At 40.7% G+C, this 17323-nt stretch overlaps 3 protein-coding genes across 3 annotated transcripts; 2 read left to right on the top strand and 1 right to left on the bottom strand.

The window, feature by feature from the left end:
• Positions 1-4139: 4139 nt before the first annotated feature.
• LOC113134143 (transcription factor HES-1-B-like) lies at positions 4140-6027 on the top strand. The gene is made up of 4 exons (XM_026313382.1): positions 4140-4226; positions 4316-4411; positions 4520-4607; positions 4811-6027. Exons 1-4 carry the CDS (start codon positions 4140-4142, stop codon positions 5260-5262), a joined length of 723 nt encoding a protein of 240 aa, XP_026169167.1. The 3' UTR covers positions 5263-6027.
• Positions 6028-11265: 5238 nt separating this feature from the next.
• On the bottom strand, positions 11266-13411 carry LOC113134295 (carboxypeptidase N subunit 2). The gene is made up of 2 exons (XM_026313595.1): positions 13349-13411; positions 11266-13210 (listed from the first exon to the last, which is right to left on the bottom strand). The coding sequence occupies exon 2, from the start codon at positions 13203-13205 to the stop codon at positions 11616-11618; it is 1590 nt and encodes a 529-aa protein (XP_026169380.1). The 5' UTR covers positions 13206-13210; positions 13349-13411; the 3' UTR covers positions 11266-11615.
• Positions 13412-14009: 598 nt separating this feature from the next.
• cldn1 (claudin 1) lies at positions 14010-16563 on the top strand. The gene is made up of 4 exons (XM_026313901.2): positions 14010-14390; positions 14965-15129; positions 15355-15439; positions 16080-16563. The coding sequence occupies exons 1-4, from the start codon at positions 14168-14170 to the stop codon at positions 16240-16242; spliced, it is 636 nt and encodes a 211-aa protein (XP_026169686.1). The 5' UTR covers positions 14010-14167; the 3' UTR covers positions 16243-16563.
• Positions 16564-17323: the final 760 nt, after the last annotated feature.

The raw sequence follows: 17323 nt of genomic DNA, 5'->3' as shown, positions 1-17323 counted from the left end.
CAGGGCTGAATACACTGAAAAAGCTAAACCTCTGTTTTCAGTCTTCTCTTATCTCATGCAGGGTTTAATCTAATGCCCTCTACCCTTTTTACATCTCTGCCTCTGCTAAATTCAACCATATTTTTAATTCAGGTTGTCACCATAGCAACCAGTTATTTCCCTTTCTTGAACCCCCTCCATCCAGCTTCTCTTCTCCATTGATACCGCTACATCCCCCTACCCCTTCTTTTTTGTCCAAATAAAACAAAGCGCAGAGTGAATGCGCGCTGAGGTAGGTAAATGTATTCAGTGACATCAGCCAGGACGAGTCTATTCTGCCAGATTCCTGTACCACTTGTTTCCAGCCTTGTCTGGGGGCCGGACACTCTGTTGGGCCCATTGTCCCTCATGTATTCCACACAGGCCTGCAATTAATGGAAGCCTTGTCTAAGGCTTCTGGAGCAGAAACTGCTGTTGGGGAGGGGGACAAAAGGCGGGCAGGGCCAGGGGCTGGGAGTTGCTATGGGACGGCCCCCCTTGCTTCTTTTAAGGGGAATTCAAAGGAAGAAGGAGGGACGGAGATGGAGCAGAGCAGTGGACGAGATGTTTAAGTGATCCCCTCTGTCTGCACCCTCCCCTCCTGGCGAGTTGTATGTTTTCATACAAGCAGATGAAAGGGAACCTTGGCAGTATTTGATGATGAGGATGGTCATTTCACTGCCCACATGGCTGTGGCGACTGCAGAGGAGAAAGGGGCCACAGCTTTTACACCAGGTGAAAATGGAGAGGCGTGTGGCAACTGGGATGTGGCCCCTTGTACAGAACTTGCCCAGAGCAAAGATGTTTATCAGAATTTGTCCATTCTAACTTGATAGTTTGACAGTTTTGTCTCGGCATGAGTTAAGACCGAATATTTTTTACCTGCAATAAAGTGATTTTGTCCTAAAGACAACAGAACATGGTTACATTATTTGCTTTTATATCTAGACAACTGTTATCTCTGTCATCAGAAAATGGACTTTTCCAGACTCTGTCTTGTTTGGTTTAAAATGTTGGCTGATGAAGGGAGAGCGTCAGTATCTTTAAAATCCTCTGTTATTTATTTAGATTGAATTCTTGACACAACCCAGAAGCTGACCACATGTCTTCAAAGGTCCTGAGCTATATCTGGCTAGGAAAGAAAAATCTTAATGGACAGAGCCAATCAGAAACTATGTCAGGGTTATTTTGATAATATTGTTAAATAACAGAATTGGACTAAACAGTATAGAGAATGGATGGATGTTAAATAACAATAACGGGCATTTACAAAAGCTTTGAGATAAAAAATTTAAGTAGCACAAAACCAACATGCTCCTTAGGTCAAATCTTTCAGACAAAGGTTATCAGCCAATAGATATTAATCTTTTATAGAACGTGGAGATTAGTATTTTTTTGTTAAATTTGAATCTCTCATCTTCTTTGTTGATCTTATTTCACAACTTTGGTCTTGTACTACACAAATTCTTTTTTTAGTGAGTGTTTTCTTGCCATGTGAAACGGTTGATATGATCTGTTGTTGTTCATTCAAGATCCAAAATAAGTCAAGTCTCCCTCTTCTTCCCTCTTCTTGTTATTATCAGTCTCATGTTGGACCTTGATGACCCTTCTAATCCTTCCATGTCTCTTCAACAAAGACATCCATTCCCGGGTTCCCACACTGATACAGATCAGGACTGTGCTATAACCCTCCGTCCGCACAATAACGGGCTGTTGTGGCAGAGCAGCAGGCTCAGTGAAAACAGAACAGATAGGATGTAATTTATTGTTACACAGCCTCTTGTCCACAAACCCTTTCATTTGCTGTGTGTAGGGACCTTGGCCTGTCTTAAAGCATCATGTTAAAACATCCAGTTGGAAGATTAACTGAGCAGTTTATGTGATCCCATGAGTATGACTGGAGGGCCGGTGCATGTGTGAGATAAATGTATTGGTGGGAAACAGATAAGGTTTTTTATTTCAGAGTGATTTAGTGCAGCATAGCAAAAATAAAAGGCCGTAGGTTTGACAGCTAATGTTATAACTGGTTACGTAACAGGTCAGAGTCATTTAGGTAAAGGTTTCACTTTATTTCATTTGATTTTATCTAATATTCACTCAGGTCTAGACTCCAGTGAAGCTTGAAGATGTCTTACTCACACAAGGAAGCCATCGGTGCAAACACTGCTCTGTTTTTGGGGTCATTTCACATCTGAGGATTTAGGAGCTTTACACACAGTGTTTGAAGTCTATCAGAGAGGATAGAGGTGTCCAAGATAGAGACGTTTATTAATGAATACATCAGTATGTTATGAGCATTATCGATCTGTATTTCAGGGGTTCATCACTTACATACTGGGCATGGTTTTTAGTGAGAAATGTTAATTTTGTAATAATTAATGCACTGACATATTAGCATACAGACCAATTTCTGTAAAGCTAAAAGGTAAAATTGCTTTATGGAATATATTAGTTTTACAGCAGAGTAACATTTAAAATCAATACACAGGAAGAGAAAATGGGATTTTAGAAAACAGCACAGTAGTAACATTTCAAGTCTAAAGATGAACATAAAAAGTTGTGTCTAGATGTTCGAAAGATTCCACAGTCTGAAAGCAGATGAACAGCCAGTTTGTGTCTGTTTTATCTCTGCTCTTTAGATGCCAATAAATGTACTGTTCTTGAAATTATTTACTCAATTTAATTTTTATATTCATGAATTTAAAAAACATCGTGTGTTGTTTTTTTATACATACATTTAGCCATTTAGCAACCATCGAAAGCCTGTATATATATATATATATATATATATATATATATATATATATATATATATATAAAGGTATAAACATTTCTATAACTATATATATATATATATATATATAAAGGTATAAAAATTTCTATAACTATATATATATATATATATATATACATATACATATACATATACATATATATATATATATATGTATATGTATATGCACCACATGGGTTTTTCATAAATATTTGTTATTTCTGCCCACAGACGTGACGTCAGAATTCATGCCAGTTAGCGGGCAACTGACTGTGTCTGTGATTTTCTTCTTCACTGGACGTCAGGGCTGAAGTGTGTCAGAGGATGAGGTCTCTGAAGGACTCAATAACCCACTAAAAGTGTGTTTCCATGTGTGAATGTGTGTGTGTGTGTGTGTCTGTATGCCAAAGCAGACACACATTTAGAAAGAACCTCTACAAATGAACACATCTTGAGGAAATCTCTTCAACAGTTTACATACTCACATTAATCAAAATAGGAAAACTAAATTATAGAAGTATTGTATTAAGAGGTGGTACAATTTACCTCTTATCAGAACTACATGGCTGTTAAAATCCACATGATGTGATTGTTAATCCACATTCATAAGTTTTGTTTTCGTCCCCAGGCTGTCAGTGCTGCTGGTCACTGGTTGTACTAAAGCTGTACATGTTTTGAGACACATTTGTTGAAATATAAAAAAATACGTTTTGTGATATCATCTAATGTTCTTTATGGTTGTTGTTAGAAGTTTTTTATTATTGATTTTTTGTATGTAGGGTAATTGTATGAGTTTATGGTACAGTGTCAGTCTAACAACAACAGAGACAACACATTTATAGCACATTATGTGACTGAAACAGCTAATGGCTTTAAGGGATTTAACACTGATGCAGTTTGACCATGAATTCGTTGCATGTGCTGAAAAACGCTTTATAACATCCCCTCGAAACAAGTGGGCACAACGTTTGAGTTCGAGACTAAGCTTTATCCAAAGACGCACTGCAGTTCAACCCGACACTTCCATGCTGCACCTGTCGTGCCCACTGACAGGTAGCCAATGGGAGAGCCTGGTCGCACGAGCCCGACACCTCCCTGGCACCGTGTGCCGCGCGCCCATTGGACAGACGGGTGGAACCCGGGGAACTCGCACACGAGCCGCTCGCGTGCGGACGCGGGCTCTATAAATAAGACCCGAGACGCTGGAAACGGGAGCGGACGGGACGAGGAGGCAGAAGTCGCTCCTGACGTTTGTCATCTGTAAAGTCCTCTGAGGTCAGGAAGGCGGGACTCACTGTTGATTGTGGTGCAGCGTTTCTGATCCACGGTTTTAATTGTAAACCTGAAGATGCCGACAGGTACTACGGAAAGAACATCTCCGGCAAGTGGCGACTCCACGTCCGAAAAACCCCGGACCCTGACAGAGAACAGAAAGGTATGCTCTCTGAACATATGTTCTTTTATATGTACTTGTTTTCTACAGGCTCTGTTTTCTATCATTTCTCTGATGTTTTCTTTGTCAAGTCCTCCAAACCAATCATGGAAAAGCGCAGACGCGCGCGTATCAATGAGAGTCTGGGCCAGCTGAAAACCCTTATCCTGGACGCGCTCAAGAAAGATGTAAGAGCATACACAGATTACCCTAGTACATTTTTATATAGATTAGCAAATAACCCACATGAGGAAATCTAAAACTAAACTGTCACCTGTGTTCTTTGCTCTGTGTAGAGCTCCAGGCACTCCAAACTGGAGAAGGCAGATATACTAGAGATGACCGTGAAGCACCTCAGGAACCTGCAGCGACTTCAGATCTCTGGTATGTAACCATGAAAGTGTTGATGTGCACACAGTAATTCAAGTATCTCTAACAACAGAGGGACAGAAACATGTTCCCATCTATCTATCTATCTATCTATCTATCTATCTATCTATCTATCTATCTATCTATCTATCTATCTATCTATCTATCTATCTATCTATCTAATGTATGTATTCATGTATTTGTATTTTCTTCCACAGCTGCTGTGACCACAGACCCGTCTGTCCTGGGTAAATACAGAGCCGGGTTCAGTGAGTGTGTTGGAGAGGTCACCCGTTTCCTGTCCACCTGTGAAGGGGTGAACTCAGAGGTGAGGACTCGCCTCCTCAGCCACCTGGCAGTCTGTGTGACGCAAATCAACGCTGTGAGCTTTTATGGACCTCATCTGGGTACGCCTGGACTTGGACAGACCAGTACACAGACTCCAGCTGCTTCAAGCCCACAGATGCCTTGCAAGACTGTCTCAGCGATGCACGTATCCCCAGAAGCAATGAAGCTGTACGGAGGTTTCCAGGTTGTGCCAACGCCAGACGGACAGTTCGCTTTTCTCGTTCCCAGTGCAGCCCTTGCACCCCTGAGTGTGCGAAATAGTCATCACATGTCACCTGTTGCACCTCCGGTTACCTCAGACTCTGTGTGGAGACCATGGTAGGAAATTAACTCAGCAGCTTGTGGGGGAAAAGGACTATCACACAATAAAACATATTTTTGTACATTTTGTAAATGTATTTCAAAATCTCTTTAGAGGGATGTTCACACCTTTGTGTTTTTTATATGGACATTAGGAGATATTCTCTGCCTCTTTGCTGTCATTTTCTGTTGATATGCCATGATTGATTTGCCACAGGAGGTCAGGAAATTAAATGAAAAGCTCTTGAAAAGCACTGTTTTTGTGATTAATAAAGCTTTCTATGATTTTTACTACAATGTTTGCTGGAATGGCGTCTTTGTCAAAAGCCTTCATCAGGTTGTCACGATGATGCACATTCATTTAGCGATGGATAAGCCTGTGCTGCCTCTGTGGGCTTCAGTTTGACTTTATCACAGAGCATTTAACTGCAGCCATTTAAATACAAGCACTCCTCTTATGAGTCTTGACCACACCTGATTATTCATTTTGCAGGGACAGGAAAATCTGCTTTCTGGCTGGAAATAAATTCCTCCCTAATGAGGCAAAGACAATGAGAGGTCATGTTGAGTCCAAAAGATGTGCTGCCAGCACAGTAAGGAGGGTCTGTTGATACCTGCAGGCCTATCTGTGGTCCTACCACATGGGACATGTGAAACTGATGAGGCAAGATTGTGATCCTGGGCGACATGGCGGTTAGCACTGTCGCCTCACATCCCTGGCTGGCCCTTCGTCTCTCTGGAGTTTGCACGTTCTCCCCATGGCTGTGTGGGTTAACTCCAGGTCCTCCTGCTTCCTCCCAGAGTCCAAACACATGTAGGTTATGGTTAGCTTAATTAATTAATTGGTGACTCTAAACTGCCCATAGGTGTGAGTGACTGTCTGTCTCTGCCTTGGACTGGTGATCTGTCCAGGGTGTACCCACCCCTCTCCCAGTGTCAGCTGGGATTGGCTCCAGCCTCCCCTCGACCCTGAAATGACAAGTAGTAGATGATGAATGGATGATTGATAAATGAAGGGTGAGCTAAATAAGATCCTCCTGTTACTTGAGGAGTAAATACCTATTGTTACTTTTTGAGGTCTCTCCCCTGGATTATCTGGCACTAGAAGGGAGATAACTGAGATTCATAAAGTGACTCAAGTTTTTGGGGATGCAGATGATGATGATTTTGCACAGCAGCTCATCAACAACAGCCCTGCAGACCCAGCCTGTTTGTTTAGTGGACAGTTGAAGGACTGACAGCCCCAGCTGTGTCCTGTGTGTGGTGCTGACACAGGCAGAGCATGACCAAAAGGTCACAGGTGGCCCTCATTCACACTCCCATGACAACGCCGGTCCAACAGCATGTTGCCCTAAATCTGGCAACTCATCAACAAACCTGGCAGCCCATCACCAATAGACAGAGCCTCCCTTTGACAGCATCAATCAGTCAAAACTTCACACACACACAATCCATGACTGTTCATTTGGTTGTTTCTGGTGTAATATTCACACAGTTTGAGCGTTAGGTCGTAACTAAAGTATAACAAATTAGGTTCTTAGTAGGAGTGCCTTTTTTCTTTCAGGAATATGGTCACAGTATGTTACACTCATGAGTATATTGTTTGAGATCAAGGATCAAACCCTAAAATCAGTATTTAATTATTCATTTCAACATAGTAAATAAATCTAAATGTGAATTAACTCATTTCTGTCACTCTAACAGTAACACAGTAACTGCTCACTTTGCGGAGCTGATTCAGTCATTTAAGTTACATCTCTGTTTTGGCACAGCTGAGTGGCAGTAAGGAGGGTTAAACGACAGAAACAGAGCTCCCCCCCCTATCTGAGCATCCTTTGAGAAGAGCCTCTAAAACACAAAAACAAAGACGGGCCCCTCAGTGGCTCAGTGGCTCCTCTCTTTGTGACCCTCTCCATCTTCATAAAGGGCCTTCCCATTGTTTATCCAGGAAGAGGTTTAATGGCTGGGAGAGTGGGAGGACCATGCTGTCACTTTCACTGGGCTAAAGAAGGCTTATTGTTGGATGCTCCCAAAGGTCCTGGACTAAAAGGCTTTTTGAGAACTCTTCAGGCCAGGCTGTGTCCCTCAGATAAGAGGAGCTGTGAAGTGCTGACAGGTTGCGCCTATCTATATCTACATTATACGTGATGGAGAAGCTCGAGTGGTTTTTGATGGATTGGCTTCAGCAAATGTCGGCCATTTTTGAGGAAACACGTTTGTTGGAGGTTGGTCCGATCCCCCCGTGTTTTGTCTGATTGTTTCTTACCGTCTCTCACCGCCCCTTGCTAATCAAAACCCCAGTTTGATGCAGTATTATCCCAAACCCAGCAAAGCAGAGCACAGTAAACTTGAAGCTGGGTAGGCTCCATGATTGATGGTCTCTGCTCACAAACACAGTGACAGGTTCCTCTGATTCCCTTTGACACTCACCGGAAACCTCCACTGCCTCCGCCTCTCCGGGTGAACGAGCGTAATATTGTTCTTAGGGTTGTTATGGTGCTTGACAGGGGTTGAAGTAGTCAGCAGTGGTTCACATCAAGGCTAATGAATAGATTATGCACTCGATATCAATAGTGAATGAACAATACTCTTTGTTCCTTCACTGCAATTCATTCCTTTTTTTATTTGGCTGGCTGTTTTTTTGTTAACTCAATAACATACTGATGGAAGCAGCTTCCAGGGGGTGAATTTAATATGAGGCACTATAAGTAGAAAATGTATTACTTGGGAGCCACACAGAATGATGTTGGTGCGGCCATTGAAAACAAGTCATTGCATATTCAAAAGCGAGTGTTGAATGGAGGGGAGGGGGGTTGGGGCCTTGTTTTGCTGTAGCTCTTGGCCATCATTCATAAATTGCAGCAGAACTATAGTTTAGAAGCCTGAAATTAAAACACACTTTGAGTATCTAGAGGTTGTGAAAATCCTGGTGCTTTCTTTAGTCAACTTGAAAACTTTCGTTGCCTTCAGCTAAATCTTTTTTTCTTCAGAAAGGTTGGGGCTGGTTAACTGGCTGAAGAGCTTGCTGAGCAAACTTCACAACAACTTTGTAACAAATACTGGCCTGTTGTTTTGTGCAGCACTGTGGGGAGAGGATGCTTTCTCAATCTTGATGCCTGCTCTTAGATTTTAAACAGATTTTTTAAAATCAGGGAACCAAGATTGAAAGTTCAAGCACTGGGCTCAATGGAATTGCATTTATAAAATATTACACAAATGATGACGCTCAGCAAACCAGAGAAGCTCACTCAAACTGGTCATGTGTTTGGATAGTTTTTCAATTGCAAAACAACAGACTCTTGAGAAATTTCCTCTGCTTCTGGGAGTTGTAGTGTGGGCGGGATATGTCTGTTGTTTCGCAGCCATGTTTTGCAATGACTCTTCACTCAAACAACTAGTAATACACAAAGAAGAGCTGCAAGCATGCATTATAAAACCTCTCCATCTGCGGAAATAAAAGAAGGATAGCCGCGTAAGAACAGAGTCCAGAGGGCCATAGTTCCTGATTTGTCCTCAATAATTGTAATGTGATGATAAGGAGCTTATAGCCTCTTGTTATCCTCCAATAGCAGTGGACAAGACAAAGGGCGGTGTACCGCTATGCTAAAAGATTGCCATTCTGGTGACATCTCCTCGTCCACTTAACACCCACATCAGGTCAGCTGTTCTTAATTTGGTCAGCAGCACCAATTTTGCCTCCACCCGGGGGTCTGGGTGCACTGAGGGGTAAATATTGACCTTTGTTTGTAAGCAAGGATCACATTTTGAGCATGCAAAATGGCCTATTTATGTTTTTGAGATGTTCAGGTCATTGTATCATGGAGGTGTGTGTCATGGGGTGAGAGAGAAACTTTAATCGACACCTGTTCACACAATAGCAGTTGTTTTGTCATGATGATTTCATGAATGAATGAATTCTGACTGAATGTAAGTAAAGCTAATGAGTGATCATTAAAGTAGAGATCAATATACTGTTACTGAGTCCTGTAGTTTTAGGACTGAGACACAAGCCTTTTGTTATTAATAAAAATAATAGTGATAACTAGACACACACAGCAAATTGATGTTAAGTTAGTTTACGTTTTCAGATCAAAAACTCTCCTCTTGAATTCTTGCCCCAGTCTAAGATGACCTCTACTCTTTGTCCCAAGGACCCTGCCCTGCCCTCAACACCTCTCTCCTCAGTGGCCAGTCTAAACTCTGTGGGAACCCCCCCCAGGGCTTTGTGTTGTTATGGACATTGTATGTCTCAGCAGATAATGCCTCCTCCTCTCTGTTTCTTTCCTCTCCCATCTGAAGAGCTGCTGTGCGGAGCGTGGTGCCTGGCACTAACTGACTGATACATAGGACAGAAAGTTTGAGTCTGAGCATGGGGGTTAAGAGCTGCTTTTCACTGTGCCCCACAGGACAGCACCAAAACACTACTGCTGTGAGATTGCTGGCCACACCAAGTAATTAGAGGTGATAGATGCTGACAGGTGGTTTGGTGGTGATGATAGCTCTATTAACCTCTGAAATGACATTAAACCCAGCATTGCTTTCATCTTTACGAACAAACATACGGTATGTTGTGGAACCAACCATCACTCAAACACACAAAACTGCATCATTTTCCAAAGATATAAAAACATCAGGCAAAAGTTACTATACACTGATGCATAGGTCAAATCTCAAATCAGTGCTTTTTTTTTAGCTTGATATAAATATGCCCCTATAAAGACTCAGTATATCCTTACAGTATGTTAGGTCATGTTTCATTGGACCTGATAGATTGAAGTCCAATATTCACCTGTATATTATATTCACTCATCTTTAACTACCATAGAAAATGCTAAAATGCTAAATATTCTCCAGCTAACCAATGCAGAGTTTTATTCTGTGGCTGGAAACAAAATAGATGAGAGTGGAGTTATGGGCTGTTGAAGCAAAACAAAGTGTTAAAAAGAAGCTGAAACACTCTAGTTGGTCTTAACTCTGTGTGTGTTCACCACCATTCAAATTACACATTTCACTGGTAATATAAAATGGATTATGGCAGCTTTAAGTAAAACTTTCAAAGACATTTTAAGTGATCAACCCATAAGGAACAGTGATTACATTTGCTTAGTTTTTCTTACTCAGACTTCTATTTCACACCTGTAATCCTGCAGTTAGTTTTGGTAACATGACATTTATGAATGTAGAAACTGATGCATTTGCATGTAGGATGTTGTTTGTTTAGATTATGCTACGTGTGCTGTTGCTCATTAGATAACAGCTCTGTCCTTTAATTGTTCAATCTTATTTTTACCCACATAGTCTCTGCCAAGTGAGGATTACCTCCAACATGAGGCCATCTCTCCAAACTCTGGGAGTAAGACACCTTTTGTCATGTGAATTGTGACGTCATTCAACTCAGATTGAGGGCCCAATTGACCCTTTGGCCTCTGACCCTTTTTAAGAGTGGGTTAGAGTGCTGTATTCAAGGTGTAGCCATCTGGGTGCCTTGTTGTGTTGAGGCTTTCCTCCTCCCTGCTCCTCTCCCTCACTCTTTATCATCCCTCGCTGTGTTCAGTGGCTATTTGGTGACCAGGGACAAACTGGCTGCTATTGATAAACTTTTTAAACCCAGAGATGACAGAGTGGACGGCTCCCTTCGATATATCTGAGATGTAAATTAGAAAAAATATGTGTGTACAATTCTGAGTACTATAAACATTTGCAAATACAGTATTTACTGCTACTTTTATATTTCTGCTTCACTACATTTCATAAGGAACTATTGTACTTTTTACTGCATTGCTTTGCTTGACAACTATGATGAGCTTAAAATATGATGCATTTCTACATGTTAAAGTACCCAACAGTATATAATATAGTCCAAACTACATTAGATGCTGCTTGCACTCGAATCCAACAGTAGTAATCATCTAATAATGTAATATATAATAGTAAAACACTGATAGACTGATAACTCCATCCTTTTTTATCAAATAACTTCCATTGTTGTTTTCACTGTATTCTTGTGCTTTCAAATGTGGTGTTAATGTATTAATAAGTCAAATATTGTATTTTAGAAACCTAAAACACACACAGAGCTGTCCCAAGTTTTCTACAGTCCAAATGCTGCTAACACATTAGCAGATGATTAACATGTTCCTCATGGTTCCTTTTAGCAGGTACAGGATCTTAAAAAACAGTGAGTTGAACTTTGAACTTTACAGGAAAAGGGTTCATCCACCCCTCTTATCCTTCAGCAGCATTCACACATACTGCTTATCAACGGCTAAGTTAGAGGTTTGTTTACCTGTATTGGCTCTGACAGTCAGGACATATGATGTGTTAGTGTGAAGAAACGACAGATGCATGAGGACATATTTGCACATAGAACAAAGTCTAATCATCAGGGAAAACTTCACTGGGGTTCTCGATCATTGTCTTGTTTCTACACTGAAAAGGTTCAGGCTCATTTTTGAAAATGTGCTCCTCAACACTGCCGCCATCCTCCTGAAACTGCACCTTTACTGTCAGTGGAGAACATTTTTCTACTTTACAATTGATGATTATGGTGTCACTGGATGCCTGCAGGCTACAGCTGCTGAGATCAGGCATCGTACTTTTAGACACCTGACACACCAGCTCGTCCTTGTCAACAGAAGTGACTGTCCGCCTTCTCAAGAAGCCAGGACTCTCACAGAGCATCCTCTCCGGCATCTCAATATCTTGGCTGTTTCTCACCACCCAGTCATGCAGGTACCACATGTGGCAGTCACATTTCCAGGGATTTCCATGCAGTCTCACTGTATGCTGGATGGCAAAATGGTCTAAAAAGCCCAATGGGAGAGTTTCCAGCTGGTTGTCAGAGAGGTACAGCTGCTGGATGAAATCCTGATCCTCAAACAGCCTGGCGTCCAGCCTGCTTAAATTGTTCTTATGGAGGTTGATCATCTTGATGCCACATAAATTACTGAAGATCCTTTGAGGCAGAGATGTGAGGTGATTTTCAGAAAGATCCACATTCTCCAGCAGTGTAACATTTGTAAAAAGATTCTCAGGAAGTTTGGAGAGCTGGTTAGAGGACAAGATGATGTCAGAAAGAGACGTCAAACGGCCAAGAGAGGACAGTGCAGTCAGTTTGTTGTCTTTTAGGTTCATCTCCTTCAAATTAAATGACTCAAATCCGAAAACCTTGTCACTGAAAGTTGTAAGAAGATTTCCACGAAGGTTTAACACCTTTAGTTCTGTTAACACAGAGAAGACGCCATCAGCAAGTTCTGATATCCTGTTCCACTCCAAGTGAAGCTTGATCAGCTGAGAAATATTGTGGAACATGTCAGAAGTAAGATTGGTAATCAGGTTGTTGTTAATTTTCAAAACTTCCAACCTAGCCAGGCCAGAAAAAGTGTCTCTTTTCACTTCCTCCAGCTTATTTTCGGACAAGTCCAGAACGTGCAGGTTTTGGAGGTTCATGAAAAGAAATGTTGGCAGAGCTGATATAACGTTGCCCTTCATCTGCAGAGTTTCTAACTGTATCAGGGAGTCAAACATGCCAGGATGCACTGTCTTGAACCTGTTAAAGTTGAGCAGCAGTTTAGTCAAATTTCCCTGCTTTGAAAAAGTCCCCAGAAATAAATGGTCCAACTGAGGGTTTCCACTGATCTCCAGCTCCTGCAGCTCAGTTAGATTCTCAAATGCCTGAGCATGAATACTTCGCAGTGCATTGTTTAAAAAGACAAGCTTGGTGAGTTGGGGGCTCTCCCGGAGAGTGTGAGGGAACAGGTACTCCAATTTTGTTGTCATTATAATAAAGTCCTTGACCTCCTTGGACAAGTTACTGGGTAAAGATGTAATTTGTTCATCAGCACACAGCACTTGGACCGGAGAGAAACACTGACATGTGTATGGACAAGAGGTTTTTGACTCTGTGTTGCCTTTGTGACAGAGAAGCAGCACCAGGAACAAAGTCAGGCCCATTTCTTTGTCCATTTTCACTGTCAAATCAAGACAAAAACTTGGGTAAATTAACAGGAAACCACAGTCTATAATGTTTTTATACTGGAAGGAAAATCTATACACTATCCTCTGTTCTACTCCATTTTCCCAGTTATATAAATGAAAATGCAACATACCTCTGTATCACATGGATCACACAGCACTGAAACAAGTTTCCTTGTGGACCTACGAGCCAGCGGACAGAAAGTGCAAATAACAACAAATCTGAATTAGGCAAGACAAAACCTTTGGTCAGTGGCCAGTTCCTGCTGTGGTTTCATTTGTTTCACAACAAAAAAAGTTCCTCCTGAAATCAAAAGGCATTCCTGTAATTCAGCAGAATATAACTGGGTCTGGTCTTTTTCAGTCAGTTTCAGCAAATGCCTGTTAGAGCCGAGTCACTGTTTACCAAAACAAAACAAACAGATCTGAGATAAAATGTACTTTTATGGGAAAAATAGGTCATTGTTACAAACGACTAGTCAGATTGTTATTGCAGCTCTGTCAGAATAGAACAAACGCTGCAATAACAATTACTAAAACTACTGCTGCCGGTACAAATAATAATAATAATCATAGATAATGAAACTTGCTTTTGCTTTTAAAAACACTTCAATAGACAGAAATCCTAGCTGCAGTGTTGTCTCATCTAGGTGGCACTGTCAGACTAGAGGTTTCAGTAATTTTACATCCATTACATCCACTAGGTGTCATCCTGCTCCTCCTTACCTCAGTCAGAGGTGATGACATTCCTGGATCCTCCTTCTTCTTTAGGTTATTTCTGAGGATGCACAGGTAGACACCAGTGTATGGGAGCAGATCCACCACCCAAATCCACCAGGAACAAGATCAGCAAAGTTTTGGCTTTTTTTTTTTTCCAGCGTCTTTATAACTGAAAATTTTCCTTTGTCCATATTTCCTACTTTTTTCTACTTTTTAATTCCTAAAGTTAAGCAATGGCCAATTTAGGGATACAACTTCTTGGGTTCACGCTGGCCTTCCTGGGCATCATTGGCTCGATAGCTTCTACAGCCATGGTGGAGTGGAAAGCCTCGTCATATGCAGGAGACAACATCATTACAGCTCAGGCTTTGTATGAAGGACTGTGGGAAACGTGTGCAGCACAGAGCACTGGTCAGATTCAGTGTAAAGTCTATGATTCACTTCTCGAACTGCCAGGTAACATGGTTTTACATATGTTTTAATTATGTCTTGTTTGGAAATATCAACAATATTATGGCAGGTAGATTTGTGGATGTGGAAATTAGATAAATGATGCATTAGATTAAAAAAAATATAGCGTACCATATAAAAAATTGTAAAAATATATAAAAAATTTTATGTTTATAAAATTTATACTATGAGTTTCTGAAATATCTGAAGTTAAAAAATTTGTTTCCAACGTACAGTACAAGAAAAATATGAAAACTCTCTGGTCATTCAAACATCCTGAGAGGTTGTGGCTCTTTACCCTCCCTGTAAAACTGCATGCATGTAGAGACATGTCAGTGAAATACCAGCCACTGGCTGAGCATAAAGACGTTTGTATTGGTTTGAAGTCAATAGGCAATAGACTGAGGTTTAGAGATAACTACATTTATATAGAACTGCCTGCTTAATGTTTTGCTACTATATACCATTAAAACAAAGATGAGGTTTTATTTAAGATTTCCAGACAGAAACCCTAGAAAGCAATGAACTTTAATACAAACATCCCAAATTCACTGATCCTGTGTTTTGTTGTTGCCTCCAGGGATCGTACAGGGCACACGAGGCCTGATGTTATCCTCCATCGTCCTGGGCTTCATTGCCATCTTGATGGAGATAGTGGGCATGAAATGCACCACCTGCATGGCAGAACAACCAGAGCAGAAGGCAAAAGTGGCAACGGTTGGAGGCGGTATCTTCATTTTTGCTGGTCCGTGTTCATTAATTTCAGACACACAATGGACAGATACTCCCTGAACATCGTCTGGCTTATATGATATATGTATATATTTTGACCTAAGGATGATGTTCATGTGTGATTTCCCTTAACAACCATATTGCAGCACCTCTTGTATGTTGAATATGTGGGTTTTTGCCTTCATGATGATGATAAAGCAGAACAACATAAAAAGTTTCTCTGCTCGTGGTTTTCCAGGTCTGCTTGCTCTGGTGGGAACGTCTTGGTATGGCCACAGAATAGCACAGGATTTCTACAACCCATTAACTCCCACCAATTCAAGGTGAGGCCACTGAAGGGTTGTGTAATGATGCAGGGGAAGGACACTTTGGAGACACTTTTATCACGCTGTTCTCCTGCCAGTCCAGGCTTAGTCTTGGGTCATTTATTATTGCACACTTGATAAAAACACTTTTACATTTTGGAAGTACATGCTAAATATGAAGCTACAGCTGGCAGATAATTGACTTATCTTAGCATAAAAGCTGGAAACTGGGGAGCAGCTAGCACTGGGGCTTGTAGTCATGAAAAAGATTGGCACATAAAACTACAATCTTCTTCTGGACAGTCAGACTAGCTGTTTTCCTATTTTTCCAGGCTAAGTTACACTAACTGGCAGCTGATGGTAGCTTCATATTTAGAAGTCAGTGATGAGCGTGTTATCAGTCTTATCTCTCTGTTATCTATGCAGAGCAATCTAAGTAAGGAAGTGTATTTCTGAAAAAATGAACTATTAACTATATCTTTTTTAAAGCATATTCATTTGTTTCATTAATTCTATAATTATAATGTGCAGCAAAAGTCATTTTTGAAATTAACTGAATATAATATCATTTCAATAATGTTATGAGTTTGAGCTGGTAAGTTTGTGAAATTTTTCTCTTTTACAAATACGTACCTAAGTGACTGTGTATTTTTCACAGGTATGAATTTGGGAGTGCCCTGTATGTCGGCTGGGGTGCTGCAGGCCTCATCATCATAGGAGGGTGCATCCTCTGCTGCAACTGCAGCAACAAAAGCTCAGGGAAAGCTCCACGTTACCCACCGGCCCGCTCTGCAGGCCAGCCAGGAAAGGACCGTGTGTAGGGGGACGATGACTCCATCCATCATGGAAGAGTGTTGATTTTACAAGGGTCATAACTGGGCGTCATTTACTTTTTAAGTGTTTTGCATCATATATATTTTTGACTGTAATGTAATTCTTATATATTTATTGTAGCAACAACACAAAGATTAGATAAATTTGGTATTAATGAGATGTACTGACAGTGTGCTTTGCATTCCAACAATATAGATGACAACGGTAAGTTAGAAATGGTATAGTATCTTTTTTTATGTTACTTTGATTTGTTTGTTGTCATGGCGTTATTCTTTCATTCTATGTCAAATAAAATATTTGCTATTGTCCTATGGTGGTTTTATAGTGTTAGTGTTTGGTTTAGTTTGATTTAAAACATATGAAGCATAGATCAGTCTTGATCAGACCAAAGTGGATCTATGGATCTGGACAGGGCACCAGTCTATCACAGGGAATAAGTTATTTATAAGTTATTAGAAACAAAAAGAAAATGATCAGCGGGTTTGTAAATTTTGACTCAGTGTTCACAGCATGGAGAGTTGGAAGAGTCTTGGAAAAAGGTGCTAATGTGAATACTTTAATATTTTTTTAATGAAGAGCAATAAAACATTTAACATGACAAAAATCAAACGGGATGTGCAAAAACTCTATGAAACGACAGTCAAAGATTGTATGAGACCAACAGTAAGTTTAGATGTGGGTTGTCCTGTGTGTATGCACCTGAGTTCAATGTCTTCACCATGTTTCCCAAAGCCACAAACCACAGCACCACCCCTATTGCAAGGAGCAAGGAAGGAGCCCAGTGTAATCATCATGATCCCAGAAAGGAGACGATCTGTAAATAAATACATCTACAGTTTTCCAGTTTGACAAAAAGTTACACAAATCCCAAATGTAAAAAATCTGCAGTAACAGAATGTGAATGTCTAACCTATTCTTTCAAAATCTAATGAAAACACAATTTAGGATTTAGAAATAAGATGCTCAGGGTGTAAAAACACTGAGAACAGCAGGACAATCTTTCACTTTACCGACACTGACTTTAAATAATCCATAGAAAGAAACTTTGAAAGGGTGTCTTCATTTCCC

Source organism: Mastacembelus armatus, chromosome 17 (genome assembly GCF_900324485.2).
Source record: "Mastacembelus armatus chromosome 17, fMasArm1.2, whole genome shotgun sequence".
Classification (NCBI taxonomy): Eukaryota; Metazoa; Chordata; class Actinopteri; order Synbranchiformes; family Mastacembelidae; genus Mastacembelus; species Mastacembelus armatus.
The sequence above is the reverse complement of the archived record's forward strand: the minus strand, read 5'-3'. Positions and strand labels throughout refer to the sequence as shown.